Source organism: Plecotus auritus (assembly GCF_963455305.1).
Source record: "Plecotus auritus genome assembly, chromosome: 5".
Lineage (NCBI taxonomy): Eukaryota > Metazoa > Chordata > Mammalia > Chiroptera > Vespertilionidae > Plecotus > Plecotus auritus.
Window position 1 is genome coordinate 146,731,411 of NC_137776.1, and position 25,983 is coordinate 146,757,393.

Sequence of the window (25,983 nt, forward strand, 5' to 3'; positions counted from 1 at the left end):
TACTTTGAATTTATATTAGTTCACACAAACACTCCATCCATGCTTTTGTTCCGGCCCTCTGGTCCAGTTTGAGAACGCATTGTGGCCCTCGAGTCAAAAAGTTTGCCCACCCCTGTGACCTAGGGTCACTGTAGGGATCATGTGATTAGCGTGCCTGGAAGTGCTCAGCATACACAGTGAACACAGAATACACTTACACCTCTTTACAAGGATGGTTTAGATCAGTGGTCGGCAAACTGCGGCTCGCGAGCCACATGCGGCTCTTTGTCCCCTTGAGTGTGGCTCCTCCACAAAATACCATGGCCTGGGTGAGTCTATTTTGAAGAAGTGGCGTTAGAAGGAGTTTAAGTTTAAAAAATTTGGCTCTCAAAAGAAATTGCAATCATTGTACTGTTGATATTTGGCTCTGTTGACTAATAAGTTTGCCGACCACTGGTTTAGATGAATCTTGGTCTCACAGCCCTCAGATTTCCCCACACTGAGGGATGCCATGAGCTTAGCCTTTTCATAGCCTAATGGCCCATGTCAGAGGCACTGACGGGTGTCTTTGGTCCTCCTGACTTCCTGTGGTGTGGTTCGTAGGGTCTTATGATAACAGACCACAGGCAGTGAGAGTAGGGTCTGCTCTTATACTCCCTCTCCTCCCTTCTCCCCCCTCCCCCATCCTGTGAAGGGGCCTGGGCATACAAACGTCCAGCAAACTGGACAATACACACAAAATCCACAAACTGATGGTGAAATGCTAACAGCTGTGAGGAATTACGTGAGTGGAATTTTCTGGTCTGATGTGAGGGGAGTGAATGTCAAACATGTCCTAGATTGGGGAGAAAAACAGGCAAAATGCTACTATGTGGGGGAATTCCACAAACACATTGGACACATAAGATGGTATTAAGAAAAGGGTATTAGCTAGTGGTTACCCCAGGCTGTTTAGCTTTACCACCTTTTAGCATCACTTCTGACCATTGCTTTGTTAAATAACATTTGTATATTTTCCTGATTTCAAAGCTCATTCCATTTTTTGTAATTATAGAAGTTCCTTGTAAAATTTTGGAAAATACCAGAAGAATGATTATGAAATATGGAAACCTTCACCACCAGCAGAGACATCCACTGTTAGCATTTTGGTAAATTTCCTTCAGTATTTATATATATATTACTTAAAAAAAAACTCATGGCCATATTTCAAATAACTAAGTATAGTGTTTTTCCCATCTACACTGTGTATAGCTTACCATGTTATAAAATAGACTTAATTTTTTTTAATGTTTTAGTTTATTGTAAAGTGAAGCATGCATGCAAGAGGACTATATAACATATACGTACATTTGAAAATAAGAATAAAAAAAAAATAGAAAGAACACCCTGGAATATGGCTCTTGCTACTACACAGAATTTAAACACATTACTGTGACATAATTCAATCTTCATCCTATAACTATGTAGAACCTAGGATCGCTGTGCATATCTCTATTTTTTAAATGGCATTTACAATGATAATATTGTAGGAAATCTGAAAAGTGTCTAAAGCACACTGATACTATTAATAACATGGACCAAACCAAAAAAATAGAGCGAAAAGACACAAATTACCAATATTAGAAATACAACAGATTCACCATAGACCCTGCAGACACTAAAAGGATTTATCTGTTGTTGAATTCTCTGATTATTTCTTTAGAAAGATGAATTTTGGTGAGTGAACCTACTGAGGCAAAGGATATACAGAGATTTTTCAATGTAAACTTTTTTATTTTGATATGGTAGATTTTCATGCAGTTGTAAAAAAAAAAACACATACAGAGATCCTGTGTATCCTTTACCCAGTTTCCTCCAACAACCAGGATCTATCAACACGAATATAGTCCACATTTCCGTTGTCACAAAGATCCCTCATGCTGCCCTTTTAAAGCCACAACCACTTCTAACTGATCCCCAACCCAGTCATAACTCCCGGCAGCCACCAATCTGTTCTCCAATTCAATTCTGTAAGTTTATTTCAAGAATATCACATAAATGGAATCATATAGTACACAACCTTTTGGGATTGGCTTTATTCACTCAGCATAATTCTCTGAAGATTCATCCAGGCTATCATGTGTATCAATAGTTCATTTCTATTTACTGTGGAGAAAGCATATCACAGTAGAGAAAAGTGCACCACCATTTGTTGAACCATTCACCTTTGAGAAAGATATTTGGGTTGCTTCCACTTTGGGGCTATTGCAAATAAAATGGCTATGAACATCTGTGTGCAGGCTTTTGTGTGAACATAGTTTTCATTTCTCTGGGATAAATGCCCGTGATGCAATTGCTGGGTTGTGTGGTAGTTGCATGTTGACTTTGTTTAAGGCACTGCCAAACTGTTCTCCAGGGTGCTGGTACCGTTGTACATCCCCACCAGCAATTTCCGAGTGATCCAATTTCTCCACATTTTCCCTGGCATTTGATGTTTCCACTAGTTTTCATTTTAGCCATTCTGATAGAAGGATAGAGATAGTTCATCGTGATTGTAACTTGCATTTCCCTAATCATGGCTAGCGATATTGACCATTATTTCATGGGCTTATTTGCCATCTGTGTATCTCCTCTGCTGAAATGTCTCTATGTTTTACCTCATTTTCTAATTGTATTGCTTTTTTTAAAATGTAGTGTTGAGTTTTAGTAGTTTTTTAAACATTCTAGTTCTAGTCTTTTATTGGATATATGGTCTGAAAATGTTTTCCCCCTGTCTATAGCTTGTGTTTCATCCTTTTAACATGATGTTAAAGTCTATTTTCTCTTTGCTGTTCACATTGAGCAATTTCTATTATTCTATCTTCCATTTCACAGATTTCCCCCATCTCCTCCATTCTGCTGTTCAGCCATCACTGAGTATTTTGTTTTGGCTATGTATTTTGCAGTTCTAAATTTCCATTTGGTTCTTCCTCATCTTTTTTTTTATCGTCGAGTCTCTGTTTCTAGAGTGTTCATAATTGCTTATCCAAGTATTGCGACCATGGCTGCTTTAAAATTTTGTCCTTTAATAACATCTCAGTTGATACCGGTGGTGACATATACCGTCTTTTTCATTCAGTTGGGATCTTCCAGATACTTGGCATGATGAGTGATTTCAATTAAGCTGGACATTTTGGATATCACATTATGGGCCTCTGAATTCTGTTTTAGCTGACTTACCCTGCTCTGGCTAGGGCCCCTGGTACTGCTGGGTGAGATGGGGTTCTGGTTTCCTCCTGACGTCCTCTGATACTTCTCTGCTGGGAGAGGTAGGAGAGCCTTAGTACTGCTCCCCCTGTGAGCTCCATCTACACTACCATGGGGGCGGCGAGAAGTGGCCTTGTTACTCTTTGTATTAACCATGTCTTTTATTTTATGATGCTTTGACATCTTGGGGCCTTGTTGACTCTGGAGGCCCTGCCAATTCCTAGAGGTAGTAAATGATGGCTCTGCAGGCACACCTTCCATATACAGACCAGCCAATCCAGAGCCCATATCCCTAGCCACCTCCTTTATTGGGCTCCTATACTCTGAGCCACTCTTCTCCTGCCCCACATACCCCTGGAGCAGCTCTCAGACAACTCAGGACAGCCCCTCCCTGAAAAAATTCTTCGAACTAGCCAACCCTGGCTGCTTACCCTGCCTCACCCGTTCCTTCTCATGGAGACCACAATAACGGCCCTTGCCCATATTTCCTCCTGCTCCTTCTGCCTCCTGACCCCATTCTGGTGCTTCCCTGTGTGGCTCCTCATGGTGTGCTGTGCCTGTTTCCAGGGAACTGTCAAAATAAGCTTCTCCTTTCACAAGTCATTTCTGTCTGCATTTCTCACCATGCCTGTTTAAAACAAATCCTGGGTACCCTTAAAACACTGTTAGGCAGTGGTGGAAGTCCTCATTCTTCATTGGCCTCCACTGACACCAACCCCGTGGGAGAGGGAGGACCCCTTATTACCTCCCTGTGGGGATGGAAGTCCCAGCTTTCTCTGGCACTGCCCAGCAGGGTTGGGGCATTTTGTTAGAGCTTGGCGAGGGTGAATGTCTTGGTTCCCTTCTGTGCCTATACTGGCATGGGTGGGGTAGGCCACAGGTTTTTGTGTGTGTTTTTTTTAATGGTGTTTGGATGGAATAGAGTGACTGTTGCTTAAAACTGTTGCTTAAAGTTTTGTCTTGTTCATCCGTCTTTACTTAGTCCTTTGGCTGGAGAGAGAAGGCCTGTTGGGGGTTTTTTTAGTCTGTGCCTGCTGCATTTCCAAGTTACCAACATCTTCACCCCCAAGTCTGGAATATGTGAGGCAATACATAAGCCCAGAGAACTCCCCACTGTGTTCTTTCTTGGGTCCTGTGGACCCTGCTGGTCTTTCTTCTTCTCTCCACCTTCTGTTTGTTTTACGTGTAATGTCTAGGGTACTTAGCAAGAGGAATAGGGAAAAGTGCGCCTACTTCATCTTTCTGGAAGGAGAAGGCCCATTTCTTTTTAATGCACACATATGACAGCAGCTGTTCTGAATGTCAGTCCTCAGGGGTTGGCCAACTGTGCCCACTGGGGTGTGATGAACACCAGTCCTCATGGAGTGTCCTCAAGGAGTTTTAGGGAGGAATCAAGGTGAAAAAGGAGCCTACGTGGGAGGCACCTGATAAGTGTGTTTATATTGAATCAACCATTTCTGTACAATAGTCAGTGATTTCAAAAAGCTTCAACTGAACTTCCCAAAGACACATAAAGGAACATGCTAAATGAAAAATGACTTTGGGAAATATGTGTTGTTAATGGTCTTCCTCGATTTTCCATTCCTCTGGATGTGAGCTATGTGCTTGTATTAATTTCTAAAAAAATGCTCTACAGAAATGTAGCAAACACTTAACGGAGTAAGTACACAAAGATATTTACATCCCATGTAGGCCCGAATACCAGGTTCCAACACAGAAGGCAATGAACAGGGTGTGTATAAAAATAAGCACGCAAAGTTGCCTCCAGTGAGACCCTACCACCTCTCTACTTGTTCTGGCCCCTAATTTAGTTAAGTTTCCTTCCATCTGAGAAGTGAGAAATTAACTTCCATCACAGCTGACTTAAGCTATGAGTAATGGAAACAAATCTTTTTCACCATTTTCCACCAGAAATTCTTTTCGAGGGCCCTTATAAACACTGTCATTTTTTTTTAAAGCCTTAAATATTTGATCACTTGTTCAAGAGTAAACAAATCAGATCTTCAATTCACGAGGCCGGCTCTCAAGAGGAATCTGCGTCCCCTATTCAGCCTGTAGTGCAACCTTGTAGAGACCACACAGAGCTCTCTCCTGAAGGCCAAAAGTCAGAAATGTTTAAAAACTCATTACAATGGCTAAGTTTTCAGCATGTTCCTAACCAGAAGAAACAGCCTCAAAAACTATGATTTCCTTTCTTTAGAAAAATGAGAAACAAGCTCACATTCAATCCAATGCACTGTGTCCTCTGCTGGGGAAGGCCATGCTCTGTTGGGCAATGGAGTTCTGGCTATCTGGTTGACTTAAAACTTTCATTCACGGGGTCCTCTCAAGTTAAAAGTCTCTGATTATTTGTATGCATCCTTTTCTGAAAGGATGTAGAATTAGAGGGGTGGGTTCAAATGGGAATCTCAAGAGAGAACCTCCCCCTGGTCATAAGTAGGCTTCTGATAAATTTGTCACCCATGTATGCTTTTTACAGAGCATAAGTCTAGCCAAGGATATAGTTCAGGGAACAGACTAAATTTGAGAGTGGAAGTAGACCCAGCCTGATGAACAAAGAACATATATTTATAATAAGGATCGGCAAGTAAGAAACTATTTTAATATTTGTATTTGCTAGCTTTAATTTTTTTAAATAAACTTGGCAAAGCCTCTTTAAATAACGTCATGAAGAAACTATAATAATAAAAGCATAATATGCTAATTAGACCAGACGTCCTTCTGGACAACCTTCCGACCTTCTGGACAAAGCCAGGGCTGCGAGGGAAGCCCGGGTCCTGGGTGCCAGAGGGAAGCCGGTGCCAGCAGCCAGGGGAAGGAAGGTCTATTCTTGCACAAATTTTGTGCATTGGGCCTCTAGTCAAATTATAAATTACCCCAAAGCCAAATCAAGTCTTGGTTGCCTTTCCTTCTTTCTGGTTACATTTTGTACAGAGCTCCAGACCAGTGTTTGCAGGGCTATATTGTAAATTATTAGTTCACATGGCTGCCTCTCTCCTCCTCTTCCATCTCCCTGAAGACTGGGAATTCTTAAAGGCAGGACTGAGTCATAATTCATCTTTGGTACTATGAGGACACACTATACTGTATAGTGTCTGAATAAAACCTGTGAAATAGCCCGTCCTGTATGGCTCCATAGTTGAGCATCAACCTATGAACCAAGAGGTCACAGTTCAGGGCACATGCCTAGGTCTCTGGCTCGATCTCCAGTAGAGGGCATGCAGGAGGCAACTGATCAGATGGTTCTCTTATCATTGATGTTTCTATCTCTCTCTCCCTCTCCCTTCCTCTCTGAAATCAATAAAAATATTTTTAAAACCTCATGAAATAAATAAATAGATGCTTGAATGACTGAGTCATCCAATAAAAAGTAAATTATTAGATCTTCGCCTAAACCGGTTTGGCTCAGTGGATAGAGCGTCGGCCTGTGGACTGAAAGGTCCCAGGTTCGATTCCGGTCAAGGGCACGTACCTTGGTTGCGGGCACATCCCCAGTAGGAGGTGTGCAGGAGGCAGCTGATTGATGTTTCTCTCTCGTCGATGTTTCTAGCTCTCTATCCTTCTCCTCTCTCTTGCTCTCTGTAAATAATTAATAAAAAATATATATATATATATTTTTTTAAAAAAGATCTTGAGCTATGCTATTTGCTAGTCAGAATTTCCTATAAATGACAAAGAGGGACATGAACTGGGACTCAGTTTTCCAACAGGGGGGAAGGAGTACCATTGTAGCAAGGCACCAACCATTGTCTTAGTTTTATATAAAACTTTGAAGACCCCAGTGCTATATGAATGCATGGCATGCTTACAAAATATCCCTTTTTTTTGGCCTCAGATGATGAAAATAAGTTAGATCAGCACCGTTAGAAACATAATGAGATGCTTAGGAAATGTGTAATGTTAATATCTCTTACAAAATTTAAAAATTTCCAGTAGTCATTAAAAATATAAAAAGAAATGAGAGAAAAAAATTTTGGTAATTTTCACCCAAGGACAATTTTTCTATTGATTTTGAGAGAAAGTGGAAGGGAGGGAGGAGGAGGAGAGAGAGAGAGATAAAAACAAAACAGAACATGGATGTGAGACACATCAATTGGTTGCCTCCCTCATGCACCCCGACTGGAGCCGGGGATGGAACCTGTAACCCAGGTACATGCCCTTGACCTGGAATTGAACTCATGGCCCGTGATGCTCTAACCACTGAGAAACACTGACCAGGGCAGGAGAAAATAATTTCAATGAACAACGTCAAACCCATATATCCAAAAGATCATTTCAAGATATAATCAATGTAAAAAATTGAGACATTGCAAGTCTTTAAAATTCAGTGCATATTTTAGCCATAGCACATCTTGATTCAAACTAGCCACATTTCAAGGACTCAATAGCCACACAGGGCCAGTGGCTGCCATATTGGACAGCAAAGGGTTAGAAACATGTTTTGCATTCATCTTATCAACTACTCTTTGGGTTTCTGGTGCCATTCATTTCCTCCTTCCCTCCTCCCCCATCCCATGACTCTAAATTATTTATCCTAACATTATCAGAGTGGTTAGAGATGTAACATTTCTTACAAATCTTTTTGGCAAGTGTGTAGGGCACAAATTCTAAGGTAAAATAAAAACAAAGCAGGTTTTAATCCCTATTTCACAGTTGAAGAGCTTAAGTTGTGGGGTATCTATAGTCACATGACTAGTTAAGTCTCAGGCCATCACTAAAACCCAGGTCCTGGGACACTTTGCTTTCATCTCACCATCTCTTAGAAACCCAAGTACTTTCTAGCAGGGAAAACAGCTTGTTTCAGAGTTAAGCAATGCGGAAAAAGGACCTCCTGTTTCAATATGCTTACCCAACTCCTACACAAAAGGCCAAATGACTCTCTGGGGTGACAAGGAGGTTAGGTCTCAAAAGGAAGTTATTTCTACAACTTGAAAGACATACTTGGTTCTCTTACAAAGGCAGGAGAACCTTTAAAAATAAATCAATTCCTCATTTTAAGAACAACCATGTAGAACATGCATGCTGGATCAAATGTCACGTCTGAGAAAATGTCACCATCAAAGCCAAGTACAGCAACTGAACCTCCCCAAGCAGGATAAAATCTTATCGGAATTCATAGAAACCAGCTGTCCTTCTCTCTGTTTCACTGAGTCTAACCTTATGTAGTATTTCTTGTTTAAGTACACATAAAAAGCATTTACAGCAGAAGTCAGAAAACCAGATTCTTCTTTTAAAAACTTTCCCCCTGCCATTGGCTCCTCTCTTCCCAATTCTTACCTCTTACATACCTAACTCTTATTTAATGAGTTTAGTCATGTAAAAGTTTTAATGTTAGAAAAATCTCTCTCTCTCTCTCTCTCGCCATTCCCCTACTCTCCCGCTCTTCCCAATCCCTTTCTGTCTTTTGTTTCTCTCCTGCTTCTCTACCAATACCACCACTACCTCCACTTCACTCTCCCCACCCACTAAGAAGGAAAATAGGTCCATAAAATGTATTTAGTACTGCTAAGAATCAGAAGATGTGAATTTTATTCTTTAGTTTTTAAAATGATTATTGCGATTGGTGTGAGAAATATGAAATTGTTTTGTTTACTGAAGGATAGAGCAGATAAGTAAATATGTTGGTATTCTTTGGAACCAGGGTTGTTTTATGGGAGAAGAGAGATAAATATGGATTGAGGTGAGGTGGGGAAATATGGTGTTGGAATTACATTGGAGACTAATGATTAACATGCCTGTATGTACTTGTGTGTGTATATGTGCTTGAGTGTATATATGTATTGTGTGTGCATGCATATGTGTGTATGTGAGTATATATACTATTCAATGAAAGGGTAAGAAGCATATGACAACCAGGTAGCAATTAGCTCATGTTACATCCAGGCCTTGGTTTCTGACAACAATTCCCCTGTAAATGAAACCACGTGTCCTTGCAGAAATGGCTGTGTCTAAGACCAGGATGAGGGAAGTAAAAGTAGATCTGAACTGCCTTGTGCCAGGAAGTAAGGAATACTCAAGGAGGAATGAGGGGCATAGAAGCAGCCTGAAGGGCCTTCTGGTGGCAAGGTTCTAGAATCAGGATGGTAATTAGGATAATATATTGAAATAAAAAGGAACACATAAGAATCTAATGAGATTTTTTTTTTGGTGGTAAAATATGCACAGCATAAAATGTATCATCTTAACCATTTTTAAGTGCACAATTCAGTGGCATTACGGACACTCACACTGTTGTGCGACCCTCACCTTCACCCATCTCCAGAACTTTTTCATCTTTGCAAACTGGAATTCTGTACCTATTAAACAACCAGAGGCCTGGTGCATGAAAATTTGTGCACAGGGGAGGGGGGAGGTGGGGTCCCTCAGCCCGGTGTGCCCCCTCTCATAGTCCGGGAACCCTTAGGGCATGTCCTACTGACAGCTTAGGCCCACTCCCCAGGGGGAGTGGGCCTAAGCTGCAGTCTGGCCTCCCTCTGCGGGAGGCGACCAGGCCAATCAGGGGAAGGCACCACCCCCATCACCCCGCTGCTGCTGCCACTGCCGACCACCACGACTGCTGCCTGCCCTTGGCCCTTGCAGCTGCCTTGGCTTTGTCCGGAAGGACATCCAGAAGGACATCCGGAAGACGTCTGGTCTATCTGGTCTAATTAGCATATTACCCTTTTATTAGTATGGATAATTCCCAATTCCCTCCAGCCCCTGATAATTAAATTCTACTTTCTGTCTCTATGACTCTGACTACTCTAGGTACCTCGTAAAAGGGGAATTACACAATATTTGACCTTTTGTGTTTCATTTATTTCACACAGCATAATGTCTTCAAGGTTCATTCCCTGTTGTAGCATGTGTCAGAATTTATTCCTTTTTAAGGATGAATAATATTCCACTGTATTTATTGAATTTTGTTTACCCACTCATCTGTCAGTGGACATGTGGGTTGTTCCCACCTTTGGTTATTGTGGATAATGCTGCTATGAACATGTGTGTACAAATATCTGTTTTAGTTTCTGCTTCCAATTCTTCTGGGTATATACCAAGAAATGGAATTGCTGAGTCAAATGATAATTTTATGTTTGATCATTAGAGGTGTGGTGAATTTTGAAAAAAAAAAAAGGAAAAGAAATACTTTCTCTACAGAAAATTACTAGTTAATAAATGTAAAAAATATAATCATTAAAAATCATCATTTCCCCTATGCATGTAATAGATCTCATTGACATCGATCATCAGTGAATGCTAATGGGTGGAGAACAGGATGTTCACACCATGGCAAATGCCACCCTTCAGATCACTTATTAATTACAGAGAAAGGAACTTTTCCAATGGAGAGATCTAGCAGGAACCACGTTATCCAAGTGGTCAAACTTAGCATCAACAACAGGGGGACAGACTGGCATTAAGTGTCTCCTAACATGCCCAGTGGGGAGGACCTCCCCACATAGTATTCTTTACTTTCTAATAACAGTTTTATTCAAGGACCATACACATAATTTACCACTCAAAGTGCACAATTCAATGGTTTTTTTAGTATATTCACAGAATTGCGCAACCATCACTACAACCATTTTTAGAATATTTTCACCCCCCTTCAAAGAAACTATATACTCACTAGCAGTCAGTCCTCCTTTTCCCAAATTCCTCCATCCCTAGACAATCACCAGTCTCTCTCTTTCTCTGGATTTGCCTATTGCCGGAAATTTTATATAAATGGAATTATAAAATACTTGGCCTTTTGCAACTGGCTTCTGTCATTGTACAATATACACACATGTTATCAGTACTTCATTCCATTTTATTGCCAAATAATATTCCATGATATGGACATACCACATTTTGTCCATTTTTCAGTCAATGGACGTTTGTGTTATTTCCACTTTTCTTCTATTATGAATAATGCGGCTATGAACATTTATTTACATGGTTTTTTTGTGGACATGTTTTCACTTCTCTCAGGTATATAACTAGGAGAGGAATTGTTGGGTCCCCTGAAACTCTGTTTTAACCTTTTAAGCAGCTTCTTGACTCTTCTCCAAACTGGCTGTGCCATTTATAATCTGCGTGCAAAGTAGGAGGTTTCCTCCATAAACTATTCTTGCTGAATGTTTAAATCTAGTGAGAAAACAAAACTAGAAATCCTCTTTGTAGGGCATTTTATAAGAAAACTGGCCTGGACCCTTCAAAAATGTCAATGCCACTAGATACAAAAATAAAATGGTAAGGGGGGATGGTACAATTTAAAGGAGAATAAGGATAAAAAGTAAATATAATGCAGTATTCTTGGTTTGTTCCTGGAGTTAAGAAAAAGGGGGGTGGGAATCTGTGCCCTAACCGGTTAGAGCATTGGCCAGAGGACTGAAGAGTTGTGGGTTTGATTCCGGTCAAGGGCATGTACCTCGGTTGCAGGCTAGGTCCCTGACTCGGACCAGGGCGTATGTGGGAGGCAATCAATCGATGTGTCTCTCCCCACCTCTTCCTTTCTCTAAAAATAAATAAATAAATAAATAAATAAATAAATAAATAAATAAATAAACAAACAAACAAACAAACAAACAAACAAACAAATATCCTTAGGTGAGGATTAGAAAGAAAAAAAGAATCTGTAAAGGACATATTGGGGGCACATGGAGACATTTGAGCTTGCATTTTCTATTGTATAATATTATAGCTACAAAGTAAACTTTCCTGGGCGTGCCAGCAGTACTCTTGGAGAAGGCCCTTGTTCGGAGGAGACACTTCTTGAAGTATGTAAGGGTGACATCATGATGTCTGCAGCGGACTTTTACTTACATAAAGAAAAAGTAGCCTGGAGGGACCTGGAGAATATTATGCTAAGTGAAATAAGCCAGTCAAAGAAAGAAAAACATCACGTGACCTCATTTATATGTGGAACCTAATGAACAAGATAGATCCAAGACATGGGAGCATGACGAATCTCAGAGGGGAAAGGCGGGGGTGGGGTGGGTAGGAAGAGACTAACCAAAGAACTTATATGTATAACCCATGGAGATGGACAACAGTGGGTTAAGGCCTGGGGAGGGTGGGCAGCGGAGTGGAGAGGACAATGTGGGGAAAAGGGACATCTGTAATACTTTCAACAATTAGATAACTTTACTAAAAGAAAAAAATTAAGTGTGTGTGTGTGTGTGTGTATGTGCACGCACGCGCACATGTGCACATGCACTCGGGCACATGTGCAAAAAGAGGAGAGACAGAACGTATCACAAAATATTAGCAATTGGTGGAGGGTATATGAGTGTTCATGTGCTGTTCTTTCAAGTTTTTTTTTTTCTAGTTGTGAAATTTTTCTTTTTAAAAGTTGAGAGGAAAAGTTATTTGAAGAACGCAGAAACAAACAAAAAATGCAAACCTATAGAAAGCATGAATTAAAATGTGAGAGAACTTTTCAAATGCCGCCTCAATTTATGATCTCAACTTCTAACAAGCTGATGTTATAAAACTCAGAACCTCACTTTAAGACTCAGGTTTAGATCCATGCTAGAGTGACGGGAAACAACCCTCCTGAGATTCTCTCCAGTCCTCTAACTTGCCTTGAGTATATCATTGGACCACTTTGGACTGCAGTTATCCATGGAGAGATCTGAGCTGACCTAGAAGAGAGCTGAGGGTTCCTTCAGGCTCTGAAATACTGACTCTGTAATCCAATTTTTTGAGTGGGATTCAGGATGAATCTCTGAATATATTCTCATTGAGGTGACGCTTCAGGGCTTCTGCTTCACGGAACTTTAGATGGGATGAGTGATTTATTTCAATACTAACCAAGAATCGTTGGTCACATTTAAACACATGAGCCTGAGCATGGTGGGAATATCCCGCGGTACCTATGCCAATGCACTCTGCCCTCAGAGGGGTCCTGTTGCACACTGAGGTGTGGTTCCCAGTCAGTGGCCTCTGGGCATCTCACCAAGGAGCAAGCCTCCATCCATGACCCAAGATGCCCCTGGGATAGCCAGGGAGACAGAGATGGAATGTTCCCTTTGGCCCTTTCTATATCAGGCTCCTAGGATATGTTTAGGAAGCAGCGCTCAGAAAAGATATGTAGGGAGTTAGGTTGGAAGTGTCCAGGGAGAGGAGTGAGGAGGCATCTTGTCTGGAGGTATTCTAGGATGCTAAGATTATCTGATAAATGATGAAGCAGCCCAGACAGCCCTTGGGGAAAAGGACGGATCTTCTCAGATCTAGCCAGAGTCAGGAAGAGGCCAAAGTGTCTCCATATTAGAATTGCCCAATAGATTTGAATCTCAGGGTCCAAGGTCCCAGGGCACAGACATTTTCTCATCTCAAAAACATTTTTTTTAAGTCAGGAGGGAATAGAGGTTTTAAAAAAAATCTTCTCAAGATGATCATAATATTATGAAATTCCAGAATATCCTCACTTTATTATTTTCCAATGCTAAGATAAGTCCTTCATTTCTCTATAGTTCGGAAATTTAAAAGCCATTTAATCCAGTGCCCTCATTTTACGAACAAGGAAGCAAGTTCAGAGAGGGCCATGAATTTGCCCAAGTTACCCAGCTCACTAACCTCTAAGGCACTGTTCCAACCCCTGCTTTGCTCACCAGAACAGACCTTACTCTTAGACCCCAAGTGCCAGTCCAGGTGATTCTGAGGTTGCACAGAAATCAGAAGACATGCCATTCTCCACACGGGCCCCGTGCACCAGCTCACTGACAGGCACTGGGAACCAGGGCCCATCCCTCACGGAGACAGAGAACTTGGACGTGCAACCTGAGTGTAGGTAGGAGAGATCGTGATCACTCTTCCTTCTCCACCTATGCTTATTTTTATTTTTTAAATATATTTTTATTGATTTCAGAGAGGAAGGGAGAGGGAAAGAGAGGTAGAACCATCAATGATGAGAGAAAAATCAGTGATCGGCTGCCTCCTGAGCACCCCACACTGGCATGTGCCCTGACTGGGAATCGAACCACAATCTCCCGGTTCATAAGTCAACAAAATCAACCACTGAACCACACCGGCTGGGTGTCCTCCTATATTTTCCCCAACTGAATTAAATCAAACTTGTGAGCAGGTCTGGAAGTCTGAATCAATTGGGGGTGAGACAAGTTAAAAAATAACTGCACTTGAGACATAATTCAGGCAGAATATCAAAGCTAAATGAGTCCCATTTACACCAGCATCAGAACATGCCCTTCAGGTTATATTTGATCTTTCCTGACTTTCTGGCACTGGTTCAAAGGTCACTGTCATGTTTTGTTTGTTTCAATTTGCAAAATAAATTCAAAATCATCTCTGGCTTGTTTACTTCTCTCCTCCAGGGAAATAAAAAAATTAAAAATATTCTCCATGCAACTGTTTCAAATCCACTTAAAAGAAAGCTCTTTAATCCTCAAACTTCATCCAGCAGATGCACAATCCTGATATTTCTGGGGTTTTTAATTGCATGACTTGTGTGTGTAAATATTGATAGAGATAACACCGACAGTTGTGTGAGCAGGTTGAAGCCCAGCCAGGGAGAAAGTAATTATTTAAAAGTGGCCAGGAACTGAGATTTTGAGAAAGAGAGTCCTCTTTTCATATAATTTACTATTTTTATAATCCAACCGATAAAGGAAGATCTAAGACCTCCCACTGCACATGCCTTATCTTCCCCATCGAGAAACGTGAAGCACAGGTGTTAACAGCTGGGCCTGGGAAGTCAGGCAGCTGGGTTCAGTTTCCCAGGTGCCTTAACCCCAATAAGCCTCAGTTTCCATATACTGAGAGTATCCACACTGAAGAATTGCTGAGGACACAACGATATCTCTTCAAAAAAGCCTGACACAGATTCACACTCATCTTAGTGCCTGCCCTTAGGCATGGGCAGAGATGGCCCGGGATAAGTGCTATGACCCAGGTGACACACAACACTCTCCAAGTGGAGACATGTCAGCTGAGTAACACTCTGACCTCTGCCCCTCAACCCTGTCTATGCTATTAGAGCCCTGCCCCTGTGGGTGAGGCCTGGGGTCTTCCTGACCTGATGGTGACTTCATGGGTAAGTCTGTCACATTCTAAGTATTCATTCGAAAGGTCACAGGACTTAGTTATGAGCCGCACTCTCCACCCTTAGCTTTAGACAAGCAAACATGATATTTTGGTCACCATATGCCTTACTTCTTTGATTTATTTCTCAATTATTTTACAACTAGATTGCTGAGCTGTAACACAATTCACTGAGACTCTCTTCTAACTAATAAGCCAGCCATTCTTCCTTATAGCACCATTTTTTTGCTCCCGTGTGATTCCAAAGCAGCTGCCTGGTGACTCAGCTTAGGAAGAGTCATCACCGCTGACTTAACTTGCACAGGGCATTAGCTGCTCACCAAGCACATCCCAAGTGCTGATCCAGCCAACCCCATGCTTCCTCCACGGCTTCTGAGCCCCTTGACTATGCCAGGCTTCCTGCTTATCTTGCATCTCAGAAGCAGTAGTTCCAATTGCCAAATGTTTCTTTGGAAAAAGAAAAACATGGTCCTGTAGACTCTCTGTTCCCTTTTGCCTGGTGTCACAATCCCAAAGGTAAGAAAACAAACACGTATCATGTGAAAGAACAGCTTAGTGATCCTCCAAGATTGTGGCTATCACCCCGGCACAAAGCCCTCGGGCAGCTTTGAATTTAGGATGTTATTTTCACACAAGGTTTGAATGTTACTTCACTAACAATTATGGAACCCACAAGGATACAGAGAGGACCAGGGCATGCATTCCAATTTCAAAGAACTCCTGGTCTGAGGTGGGAGCAATGCATAAAGAATTACAACGTAATATGCTCCAGGCAAGGTATTATAGGTACACTGGGAAGAGTGCCTAACCCCACAGAGGTTGGAGGTTGTCACAGAAAGTCTGCTACAGTCCTGGATGCCTTATTCAAGATTAACAGATGAAGCTGGCTATGTATGCGTGCAGAGGGGGTGGGTGCCAGGATAGTCAAACAGATGAGACATATGAGCAAACACAGAGGCACGGGCTGTTGCCTGAGTCCAACAGGGAGGGCAGAGGAGGCCGGAGAGTAAGTCAGAGCAGGTTCAGGAAAGGCCTCCGGTGGCCCTCAGATCACCTGTTGGGTTCATTAAAAAAAAAATCGGATTCTTTTTTCCCAGAAGTTGGCTCTTCAGAAGATAGGCTTTTGGCAAATTACCTGCATCCATGTCAGGCGCTGGAGCTGCAAAGGTGCATAAAAGCTAGATGTCCTTGGCCTTCATGGATCTTTCAGAGTCAGTCTCTCTCTCTCTCTCTCTCTCTCTCTCTCTCTCTCTCTCTCTCTCTCTCTCTCTCTCTCTCATCGATAAATAAAAAGAAGGCAGAGAGCCTAGAGGCTAAAATGCCTGCAGACTCATTCCTATCATCCTCGACCTTTTTGCAACTATTTCCACCTTAACTATTTAAATTATTAGAAGACTTGAAGTGTCTTTTACTTCTAAAAGAGAATCTAGACAAACTTTCTAGGTATTTCTACCCTTAATAAGTTACACAGTCACACACAAAAGCAAACAATTTCCTAACCAAATCTTGTAAATGGTGAACTTAAAACAAATTTTTACTTCTAATTACAGATAGGAAAGTGCCAAAATATTTTAATTTAGGGGAAATACAAAGCATAGTACCAATGTGAAAGCTATTTCACATTAATTTAGATAATTCTTAATTAAACATGACAGAGTTTTAAGTGTCATAAATCAAGATGAAGTATATGAGATACAATGTCTCAAAGCTCCATGACAACAGTTGAGCTTCCAAAAAGAAGTGTCAATGAAAAAAAGAAAAGGAAAGAAAAAAGGAAAGCTTATTGTTCTGGTTTCTAATGAGTATGGCTTTTACTCTAAAGGTAGATTTACTGATAAACACACCCATCGTGTGTGCAGAGGCAGACACACACACACACACACACACACACACACACACACGTTTAACAATTTGTTTCTGTTGCATTAGTTGCTGTATCCCATTTGAGTCCCCAGCTTTTAAAAAAAATTTTTTTAACCACAGAAAGGATGCTTTCTAGAATGTTTTGCCTAGGATACTATTGCAGAGCTAACCAATTAATGAGAAACTCTGCCTTTAAATTCAATAATACCAGATGAATACATGATTCCCTTGGCAGGATTCCAAAACAAATCTGGAGGGTAATTGATCCCTTGGCACTAGGTGTTCAGAGCAGGCAAGGCTAAGGGGGACAGGGCCAAGGGGGGGGACACGGAGCAGGACTGACACACCTGTTACCTCTCTACCTTCAGAAAATGAGAGCCCAGCTTTAACAGGAGAAAGCAAACTGTGAAGGACTTCAGATCTCACAAGAACTTTACTAGCATCATTAATTATGATTCTAGCTTTTATTAAAGAGCTTTGAATCATGAGGGACTTTCACATGTTCCCCATTACATTTTAAGATAGCAGCAAAATAGGATGGAATTTAAAAACTCAAGGCAATCGTTTCACATATGTGGAACAGATGGATAGATGTTCACATAGACTGACGGTCACACTAGTTTCTGGACTGTCTTTAACTTTGTGAAATTTCCCCCTTTTGCCAGATTTTTAAAAGCATTTCTTTGGATGTGGTAGGATGTGCTAGCCTTGAGGTAGGGGAAGAAATTAATATTTCAATGGTCAAGTAACTTCCTCTCTCTCAAGTCAGGCACAATAAGAATGGGTGGTCAGATTTACTTCTGATAATGATTAAGGAGAAAACTGGTTCTTTCTCCTTTACATTTTTTTGCCATTTTCAAAATCTTACATCTCAAGCTTTGATTATAGCAACTTTTTTTTAAAGAAATAGAGCATTTATTGATGGAATAACAAAAGCGCTTTTCTTAAATATTCTTCAAAATACATTTGTACAACTTACAATAATATATCCGAAATAACTGTATATACAAAACATTACCGAGTTTTAATGTATGTGCTTTTTTTCCCCCCAAAATTACAAAGTATCTTCTTATTTTTTTTTGGCAAAGTTCAACCTTAACAGAGGTGACAATTTTAAAGGTTGGTTTAAGAAAATAGAACCAGAGGGAAATTGACATGCAAGAGTCAATGACAAGCAAGAGATTTGAAGGAATATTTTTAGTTTGTTAAATAAAAATGTTTTTTAGAGTGATACTTTTCACATTACAAAAATAAACCAAAATGAAAAGGTCACTGTAAAATGATGAGAAAGATTCTGTAGACTTGATCTTAGTATTTCAAATAGCCAACAATGCATGTCAAAAAAATGAATGCAAAATCACAACAGTCTTGTATTTGGAGAAGATATAGTGAAATAAGTGGCCACATTCTGTTTTCTTTTAATTGCTATTAATATGGTTGATCTGATTGGCTCTTCGATGAATTTCATCCAAGAAGTTCTCCAGTTGTTCTATTAGCATTTGTTTTTTAAACCTTGATGCTTCTTTAATGACATTTTGTGAAAATATTAGTCTTGTTTGTAAACTGCCTCGTACATGCTTCAGTAAAGTGAAGATTCTTTCATATTTTCTTCCTGGCTTTCTAATCTCTTTCATTATTTGTGCTTTTAGTTCAGTGTTGACTTTTTCGTGGCTTCTGCAATGCATCAATTTCTTTCCTTTGTTGAGTGAAGATGCTGGTATATTTTCTTCAGGGCATTGTACTTTATCTCTTGGCTCTTCATGATTTTCTAAAAATCCACCAACAGTGAGGTCATTAGTTCCTAAATGATCATGACCAAGAGTCTCTGTAAATCGTTCCAGTAAATTGGCTGGAGAAGATGATGTTGAAAATTCAGTATCCACAGCATTTGGTGTAATATCTGATGAAAGTTGGTCAGCAACATGATTTTCAACCACATCATCTATTGTTGAATCATTAATGGCTTCTGAAATTTTATGAAGAGGAAGGGGTTTAATAAGATCTGGCTGTGCTTGAGTCATAGGTATAGGTGGTCCTTTTCCTCCAATATGATTGTTCACAACTGGATTCTGTTGTCTGCCTCTTAGCAGTGGAGACATACAGCGACGTCTTTTAGGGATCCCTTGCATATTTGGTTCTGCAGGTCGTTTGTTTATTTTGAGGTTCAGCCACAAATTCATTTGCTTCATCTATCATCATACCCTTTTTATCCAGCTTAAAAGGGTTGCCAAATGTATGTAACCTTCGAGGCTGATCAGGATCAAGTTCTCTTAGTGGAGAAGGTACTTGCTTGAGATATTCCTGGTAATTCCCCATTTGTGCTATAGGAACACTGTGTACTTGATCTTCATCCTGTCCTTTAAGAAATCTTCAGGTGCTCTTCATAAGATTAAATCTCATTCTTGTTAAGTGATCCAAAAGATTCCGTCTAGGTATGTCATACGCATTTCTAAATGTCTGTGGCTTTAAATCCTTATTGAGCAAAGAAAATTGGAACCCAATGTATTCTTTCATGTTCAGGTCCAGCAGTCTATGAGGAACATCCTCTGAAATTCCCTGGAGGAGCTGTTGAAAATCTTTCCTATAGGCCATTGATAAACCATGTGATCGGCTTCGAACTTTAATTCCAGTTTCCTGAACTACTTTTTTGCCTACAGATCCAATGACTCGATCAGATTCTATTTTGGCCTGTTGACTCAATTTTTTGAGGTATGAAATGACACTGTAACTTAGTCCATATTCCATACTGTCTGCTATGAGGTTAGGTGCTCCCATCATTCTAACAGCTTTCCTCAGAGGCCCAAGATAGTAGGGAGGCATTGTCTTCAAATAACTTTCGAATGACTGTCTCCATTTCAATGTTGGTTTTGCTTTATGTACTTCAAACAAGTCATCTAAGAGGGGAAGGACTGGGTAATTGTAAGGCATCACAAATAAGTTGACACAGTTCAGTGCTGTACTGGCTTTCAAATAACCAAAGGGATGACCAAGTTCACTATATTTTGCACTATTGCTCACATATACCCGCCAACATGTTTGAGGAGATTTCCTTTCCAAGATAAATTGAGTCAGTGGTGAAGGTTCCAACTCATATTTGTCAAAAGGCAATTTGTCAATAACCATTGGTTCACAATCTGTACAGGAAAACTTCACTACAGGATGAGATGTACGAGGTGGTAATGTTGGAGAATTCTGATCTGGCCTAAAGACTCTGGAACAGGCCAATGACCTATAGGAACCCCAGTTTTGGGATTTGGCCTGACATATATGAGTTTGTGACAGCTATGCCAAGGCTGAGATCCAAAAGGCCTTGATATATCTGGCTGCCCATCTTCTACAGGGGAAGGATCTGGTCCTGCTTTTCAAAGTTTATTACCACTCCACTTTGCAGTTTCTGCACCAAGGACTCCAGACACTGATTAAGCATTCTTGGAGAACATACAGAGTAAGAGCGACCGCCTGTCACTTCACACATTGGTGTGACTGCAGAGTCATCTAAAGGCACACCTGTCAACTGTTCTGATTCTACTGACATGGTGCCAGGCAACCGCAACACTAATGCAAAGAGTCTCTGATCCCAACGAAAAGGTTCCTTGGTCAATTCACTTCCAGGCAAAGGAGAATTAAGAGGTAAATGGAGCTCATCCTGGACTCCACTGGTAGTAGTCAACTTGCTCCCATCAGTAATTGTAATAACTATTGCTGGCTCCAAGAAAAAGGGGTTTCTTCCCTGCCCATAGTTGTCTATGCCAGTTACTAATCTATTTAAATTTAATAAATCAAAAGCTGTCCTTAGGGATTGGCCAGGAGTCGTAAGTCCTTCAGCCTGAAGGTTTTTCAGTTCATTCATAAACGTTGCATGTTTCTTTCCATCCGGCCTTGAGAGCATAGGGCGGCTCTTCGAAAGTGACCAGCATATACCTGTCTCTTCGGCTGGCAGGATCCTGGGCACGGAGCGCCTTGGGCCGGAGCCCGGGCCTGGGCCTAGCCGGGCTCGCAGCGCATGCCCGCCCGCGCGGTGGGGAGGGGGTTCCCCGATTATAGCAACTTTTACACTACCGTGAACACTGATTGATCAGAGAACGAGTGGGATAAGTAAAAACGCTCCAGCCTAGGATGTTGGTGGAGAATTTGCGGTTGCTGTTGTGACACTAGCTGGTACTCTAAGTTCTTAGTAAGGAGAAAAATGTACCACACGACTTCGCCATCCAATGGGGCACGGGAAGAAAGAGCCCAAGTTGAGCATCTGCCAGAGGACCAGCACCCTGGGCTGCAGCCAACGTCTGAACATGGGCCTCCCTCTTCCCAGGGGCTCTTGCAGAATCTGACTTTTCAAACTGGATGAGGAAGTAGGACTGAAAGATAGATTCAAACAGATGTTTACAAAATTATAAAAGAAGAGTGTCTTAAAATACGTGAAGCCCGGAGAAACTCTTTGACAGAAAGTGACATCCACTGACTCCTTTCACTTCACTGGGCCCCGTTTCCTCACCTGAGTGTTTAATAGACCTTTCGGAGCATCAGCCTTTTGTTTCCTGAGAATGAACAGTTGAGCTGGAAAAATCATATATACACAGATGGGACATTATCGGAGCTCTCTTGGGTGTTAAAAAATGTCATCCTCTGTGATCCTGCCCCATAAATACTAGACTTTATTGCTTAGTTGTAAAGGTGGATATTTGATGTTTAAGTTTTACACTTGGTAAGCTACCGTCTCAATAGATAAAAATACCTTTGGTGGAAGAAAGGGACATTTGTAATACTTTCAACACTTCTAGAAACATTGAATTCTAAATTAGGTACTTGCAGTGGAATGGTAGGCAAATAATTGTTTAATTAGTAACTTTCCTTTTAACAATGTTTTTGTGAGGAGCCTATGCAATTAAATTTGTGTAACATATGCAAGTATGATGTGACCGCGGTATCATAAAGAGCTCCTAAAAGCATCTTTATGGGGGCTGCTGCCCAAGAGCCCATAAACCTAATTCTTTTTTCTAGGGCCCACTGCATATAGAGGTAGAAGGCTTTTGAGAAGTCGGGCAGGCTGTCCTTTGCCCTTGGGAAATTCTGCATCTAAATCATCCAGGCAGATTCTGCAGAACCTTTAAGGGGATCAGAAAGATTTGCTTCTAGGACAGGACTAGAATGAGAATTTTCCAAGTTGGAGATACTACAAACAGCAAAAATATGAGGCTCTTCGGACTTCAATGAAATCATCACTAGTGAGCATGAGTTATAAGCTAACTCAAATGTAGGAGCCTTGCCACTGAGCACATGCCTTTGTAATATTTATTCAAGAAGTCATAAGATCTAATGTGCTCATACAGCACTCCTGAGAGACATTCATAAGTAAGGCTTATCAACAAATACATATGAATCATTTCTTTACAAATAAAAGCCGGCAAAACAGAAGAAAATATTCTTCAAAGCTCTACCTTTGCTTTGCTTTGTTAATCATTATCCTAGGATATTTTTCCACTAATTTTTAGAGAGAGTGGAAGGGAGGGAGGGGGAGAGAGAGAGAGAAACATCAATTGGTTGGCTCCCACAAGGAATTAAACCTGCAACCCAGATACATGCCTTTGACTGGGAATCGAACCTGTGAGCCAACGCTCTACCACTGAGCAACAGTAGCCAGGGCAAGGCTCAATCTTAATTGGAAAAAAATATGTTGCTTAAAAAACAAACGCTGAACTATCTGATAATTTTTCTTTCATAAGCAGCCTGTCTGTAACAGGCAAAGATTTTCAACAACCTAGCTAAGCAATAATCCTGCAAACATTTAAAATTTTTAAAAATCACTCTTCATTTCCTTATACATACTGTTAAGAAAGTGTTCCCAGCTCAAATAAAATAAAATAAAATAAAAAGATAATCAAACGAAATCCTTAGCAAAGAATTACTGAGGGAAGGAATAAACCACTAAAAATGAAAGCTAAGGAAGACTTTGTTCAACCTGTCTTCACTAATCAACTGTTTCAAGTGAACACTAATTTTATCATTTTATGACGTAAATGAGTATGGTACTTAGCTATAGTCCCATGTTTAGTCATTAGTTTTAGCCCACAGAGAAAATTATTCAGAAAATAATAGAGAAGGAATGGATGAAAATGACCTAAACAATGAGTGCATTTTTGGCTTTTGAACTTGCCCCAATAATAACCTTATATTTCTTGAGTGCCGTTTAATTTGCAAAGCACTTCCGTTTGCCCATGTTGGCTTATGAAGTAGACAGAGCATGTGTGGGCTGCATTGACCAGGTGGAGAAATGCAAAGACCAGAGATGTTTTATGGCTTCCCCTAGGACAGTGGTTCCCAACATTTCTAATGCCACAACCCTTTATATAGTTCCTCATGTTGTGGTGACCCCCAACCATAAAATTATTTTCGTTGCTACTTCATAACTGTAATTTTGCTACTGTTATGAATCGTAATGTAAATATCTGTGTTTTCCGATGGTCTTAGGCGACCCTGCTAGCGGTTCTCAACCTGTGGGTCGTGACTGTAGAGCCTAAGATCATCGGAAAACACAGATATTTACATTACGATTCATTAACAGTAGCAAAATTATAGTTATGAAGTAGCAACGAAAATAATTTTATGGTTGGGGATCACCACAACATGAGGAACTGTATAAAGGGTCGCGGCATTAGAAAGGTTGAGAACCAGCTAGGGTGGGCACCTACAGCCCATGGACTTAATCTACTTGTGGCCTGCTTTTGTCTGGACCATGAGTTAAGAGTGGCTTTTACATTTTGCCAATAGAGTTTACAAGCGAGTCCCATTCCTTTGTTTATGCATGGCCAATAGCCGCTTTTGCACTACCATGGCTGAGTCCAACAGTTGCCAGAGAGACTGTATAGCCCTCAAAGCCAAAAATATTTCCTCTCTGGCCTTTTAGAGAAAAAAGTTTGCTGACTGCTGCCTGAGACCCACAGGGGAGCCATGAGGAGAGCCCAGATTTTTAGGAACCCATCCAATGTTCTTTCCACTCAATCTTTTGCTTTTCCTTAGGCCATTTCAGCATGTGGTTCATCCCAGGCATATGTCCGAGGGTTAAGAGGAAGTTTATGAGGCATGAAAGTAGGTACTTGAAGCAGAAAGAAAGGAGGCATTGAGAATAGAGCCAGATACATAAGTGAAGGGGACACAGGACTTGCTTCCTAGTTTCACAGGTCTGTGGAAGGAGAGGAATTCTGCTCCAGAATGGACCAAATCCAGAATCCATGTTCCAATATACCATATAACTGACATACAACCATACCTAATTTACATGATTTAAATGATGAGATTTAGGGCCTTGTGAATTGATATTTACATTAGCTATGAGACAGAGTTGATGCTGGAATGGATTAAGACTTTGGGGATTATTGGAATAGGGGAAATATATTTTGCTTGTGGGATAAATATGAATGGGGGCAGACTCTGCTGATTTGATTAGCATCCCTCTGAAATTCATGCAAACCTCAACCTCAGAAAGTAATTACCTTTGTAGATGTAATCTAGTTACATCCAATGACTCGCATCCTTATAAGAAGAAGAAAATTTGGACATGGACAGAACACAGACACACACCTAGGGAGAACTCTGTGAACATAGGCAGAGACTGGAAAGGACATCAAAGGTGGCCAGCAGGGACCAGAGGCTAGGAGACAAGCATGGAACAGAGTTTCCCTCACAGTCTCCCGTAGAACCAATCAACCTTAATTTCAGACTTCTAGCCTTCAAACCTGTTGCCACATAAATTTCTCTTCTAAGGCACCTCGTTTGAGGTCCTTTGTTACAGCAACTATGGGAAACTAACAGATTACTGGGCAGTTGGACATGGCCTGGTGAAAAAGAATTAAGATCAAGAGGAAAGTTCCTTCCTTTCCATTTGCAACAGCCTGGATAGACCCAGAGAGTAGTATGCTAAGCGAAATAAGGCAGTCAGAGAAAGATAACTATCACATGATCTCACTCATATGTGGAATCTAATGAACAAAATAAATTGATGAACAAAATAGATCCAGAGACACAGAAGCATGGGACAGACTGATGAATTTCTGAAGTAAGGTGGAGGTGAGCAGAGATTAACCAGTAAACTTACATACATAAGACTATAAATAATAGTGTGATGAAGGGCTGGGAGGGGCGGGTGTGGGATGTAGGAAGTCAATGAGGAAAAAAACACACAAAAACCCAAAGGGGACATCTGTAATACTTTCAACAATAAAGATAAATTTTTTTAAAAAGAGAGAAAAGGAGAAAGTGGTAGAATGCCAAACCCCATAAAACCGTTTTGTTCAAAACATAAACTCAGAGTAGTACCAGAAGACCTTGAGGGAAAACAAAACAAAGCAAAAACCCAGAGACCTTGATTACTAAGTCTGATTGGGTTTTACAAACACATTGCCAAGGTAAGCAGAACTGATATACACTTAAGCATTTTCTTCCCAATAGGTCTGTTTACCAATCCACCCCTAAATTCCAAGCTTTCCCCTGTCACCCTACTATGACTGAGAAACCAAATACATTTTAGAAGAGGAAAAAAAATAGATTAACTAAACCACAAAAACATTCCTACATACCTCTTCTGATCCTGTATTTTTACAGATGGCCTAATTTTTAAAATACCTTGTACAGGGTGATTAAAAAAGAATGGAACAGGTTAAAAATATCTATCGAAAGCGTGTACTCAAAACCAAAGTGCAAAAGAATCATCAGAGTCACTTCCAGAATCTTCCAATGGCTCGGTATGCACCTCTCACATTACTTGGCACCAAATTCGGTGCATGCTGTGTTTTTCTATGTAATCCAGTCACTGAGAAATAAAAAGTTTAGACTGATAGCTTTCAAAGTCTTTGTATATTATATATATAAAGCATAGATGAACACAGGTGCCACCAGTTC

At 40.7% G+C, this 25,983-nt stretch overlaps 2 protein-coding genes across 2 annotated transcripts in view; both read right to left on the bottom strand.

The window, feature by feature from the left end:
* Positions 1-25,983, bottom strand: part of GNA14 (G protein subunit alpha 14) — a 142,148-nt gene that overhangs the window by 36,203 nt on the left and 79,962 nt on the right. The gene's annotated exons all lie outside the window — the stretch shown is intronic.
* On the bottom strand, positions 18,474-21,041 carry LOC308248970 (integrator complex subunit 6-like). The gene is given in 6 exon segments (XM_080669476.1): positions 18,474-19,242; positions 19,244-19,461; positions 19,465-20,294; positions 20,297-20,449; positions 20,452-20,954; positions 20,956-21,041. Coding segments are annotated over 6 exon segments (2,490 nt in total). The 5' UTR covers positions 21,009-21,041; the 3' UTR covers positions 18,474-18,509.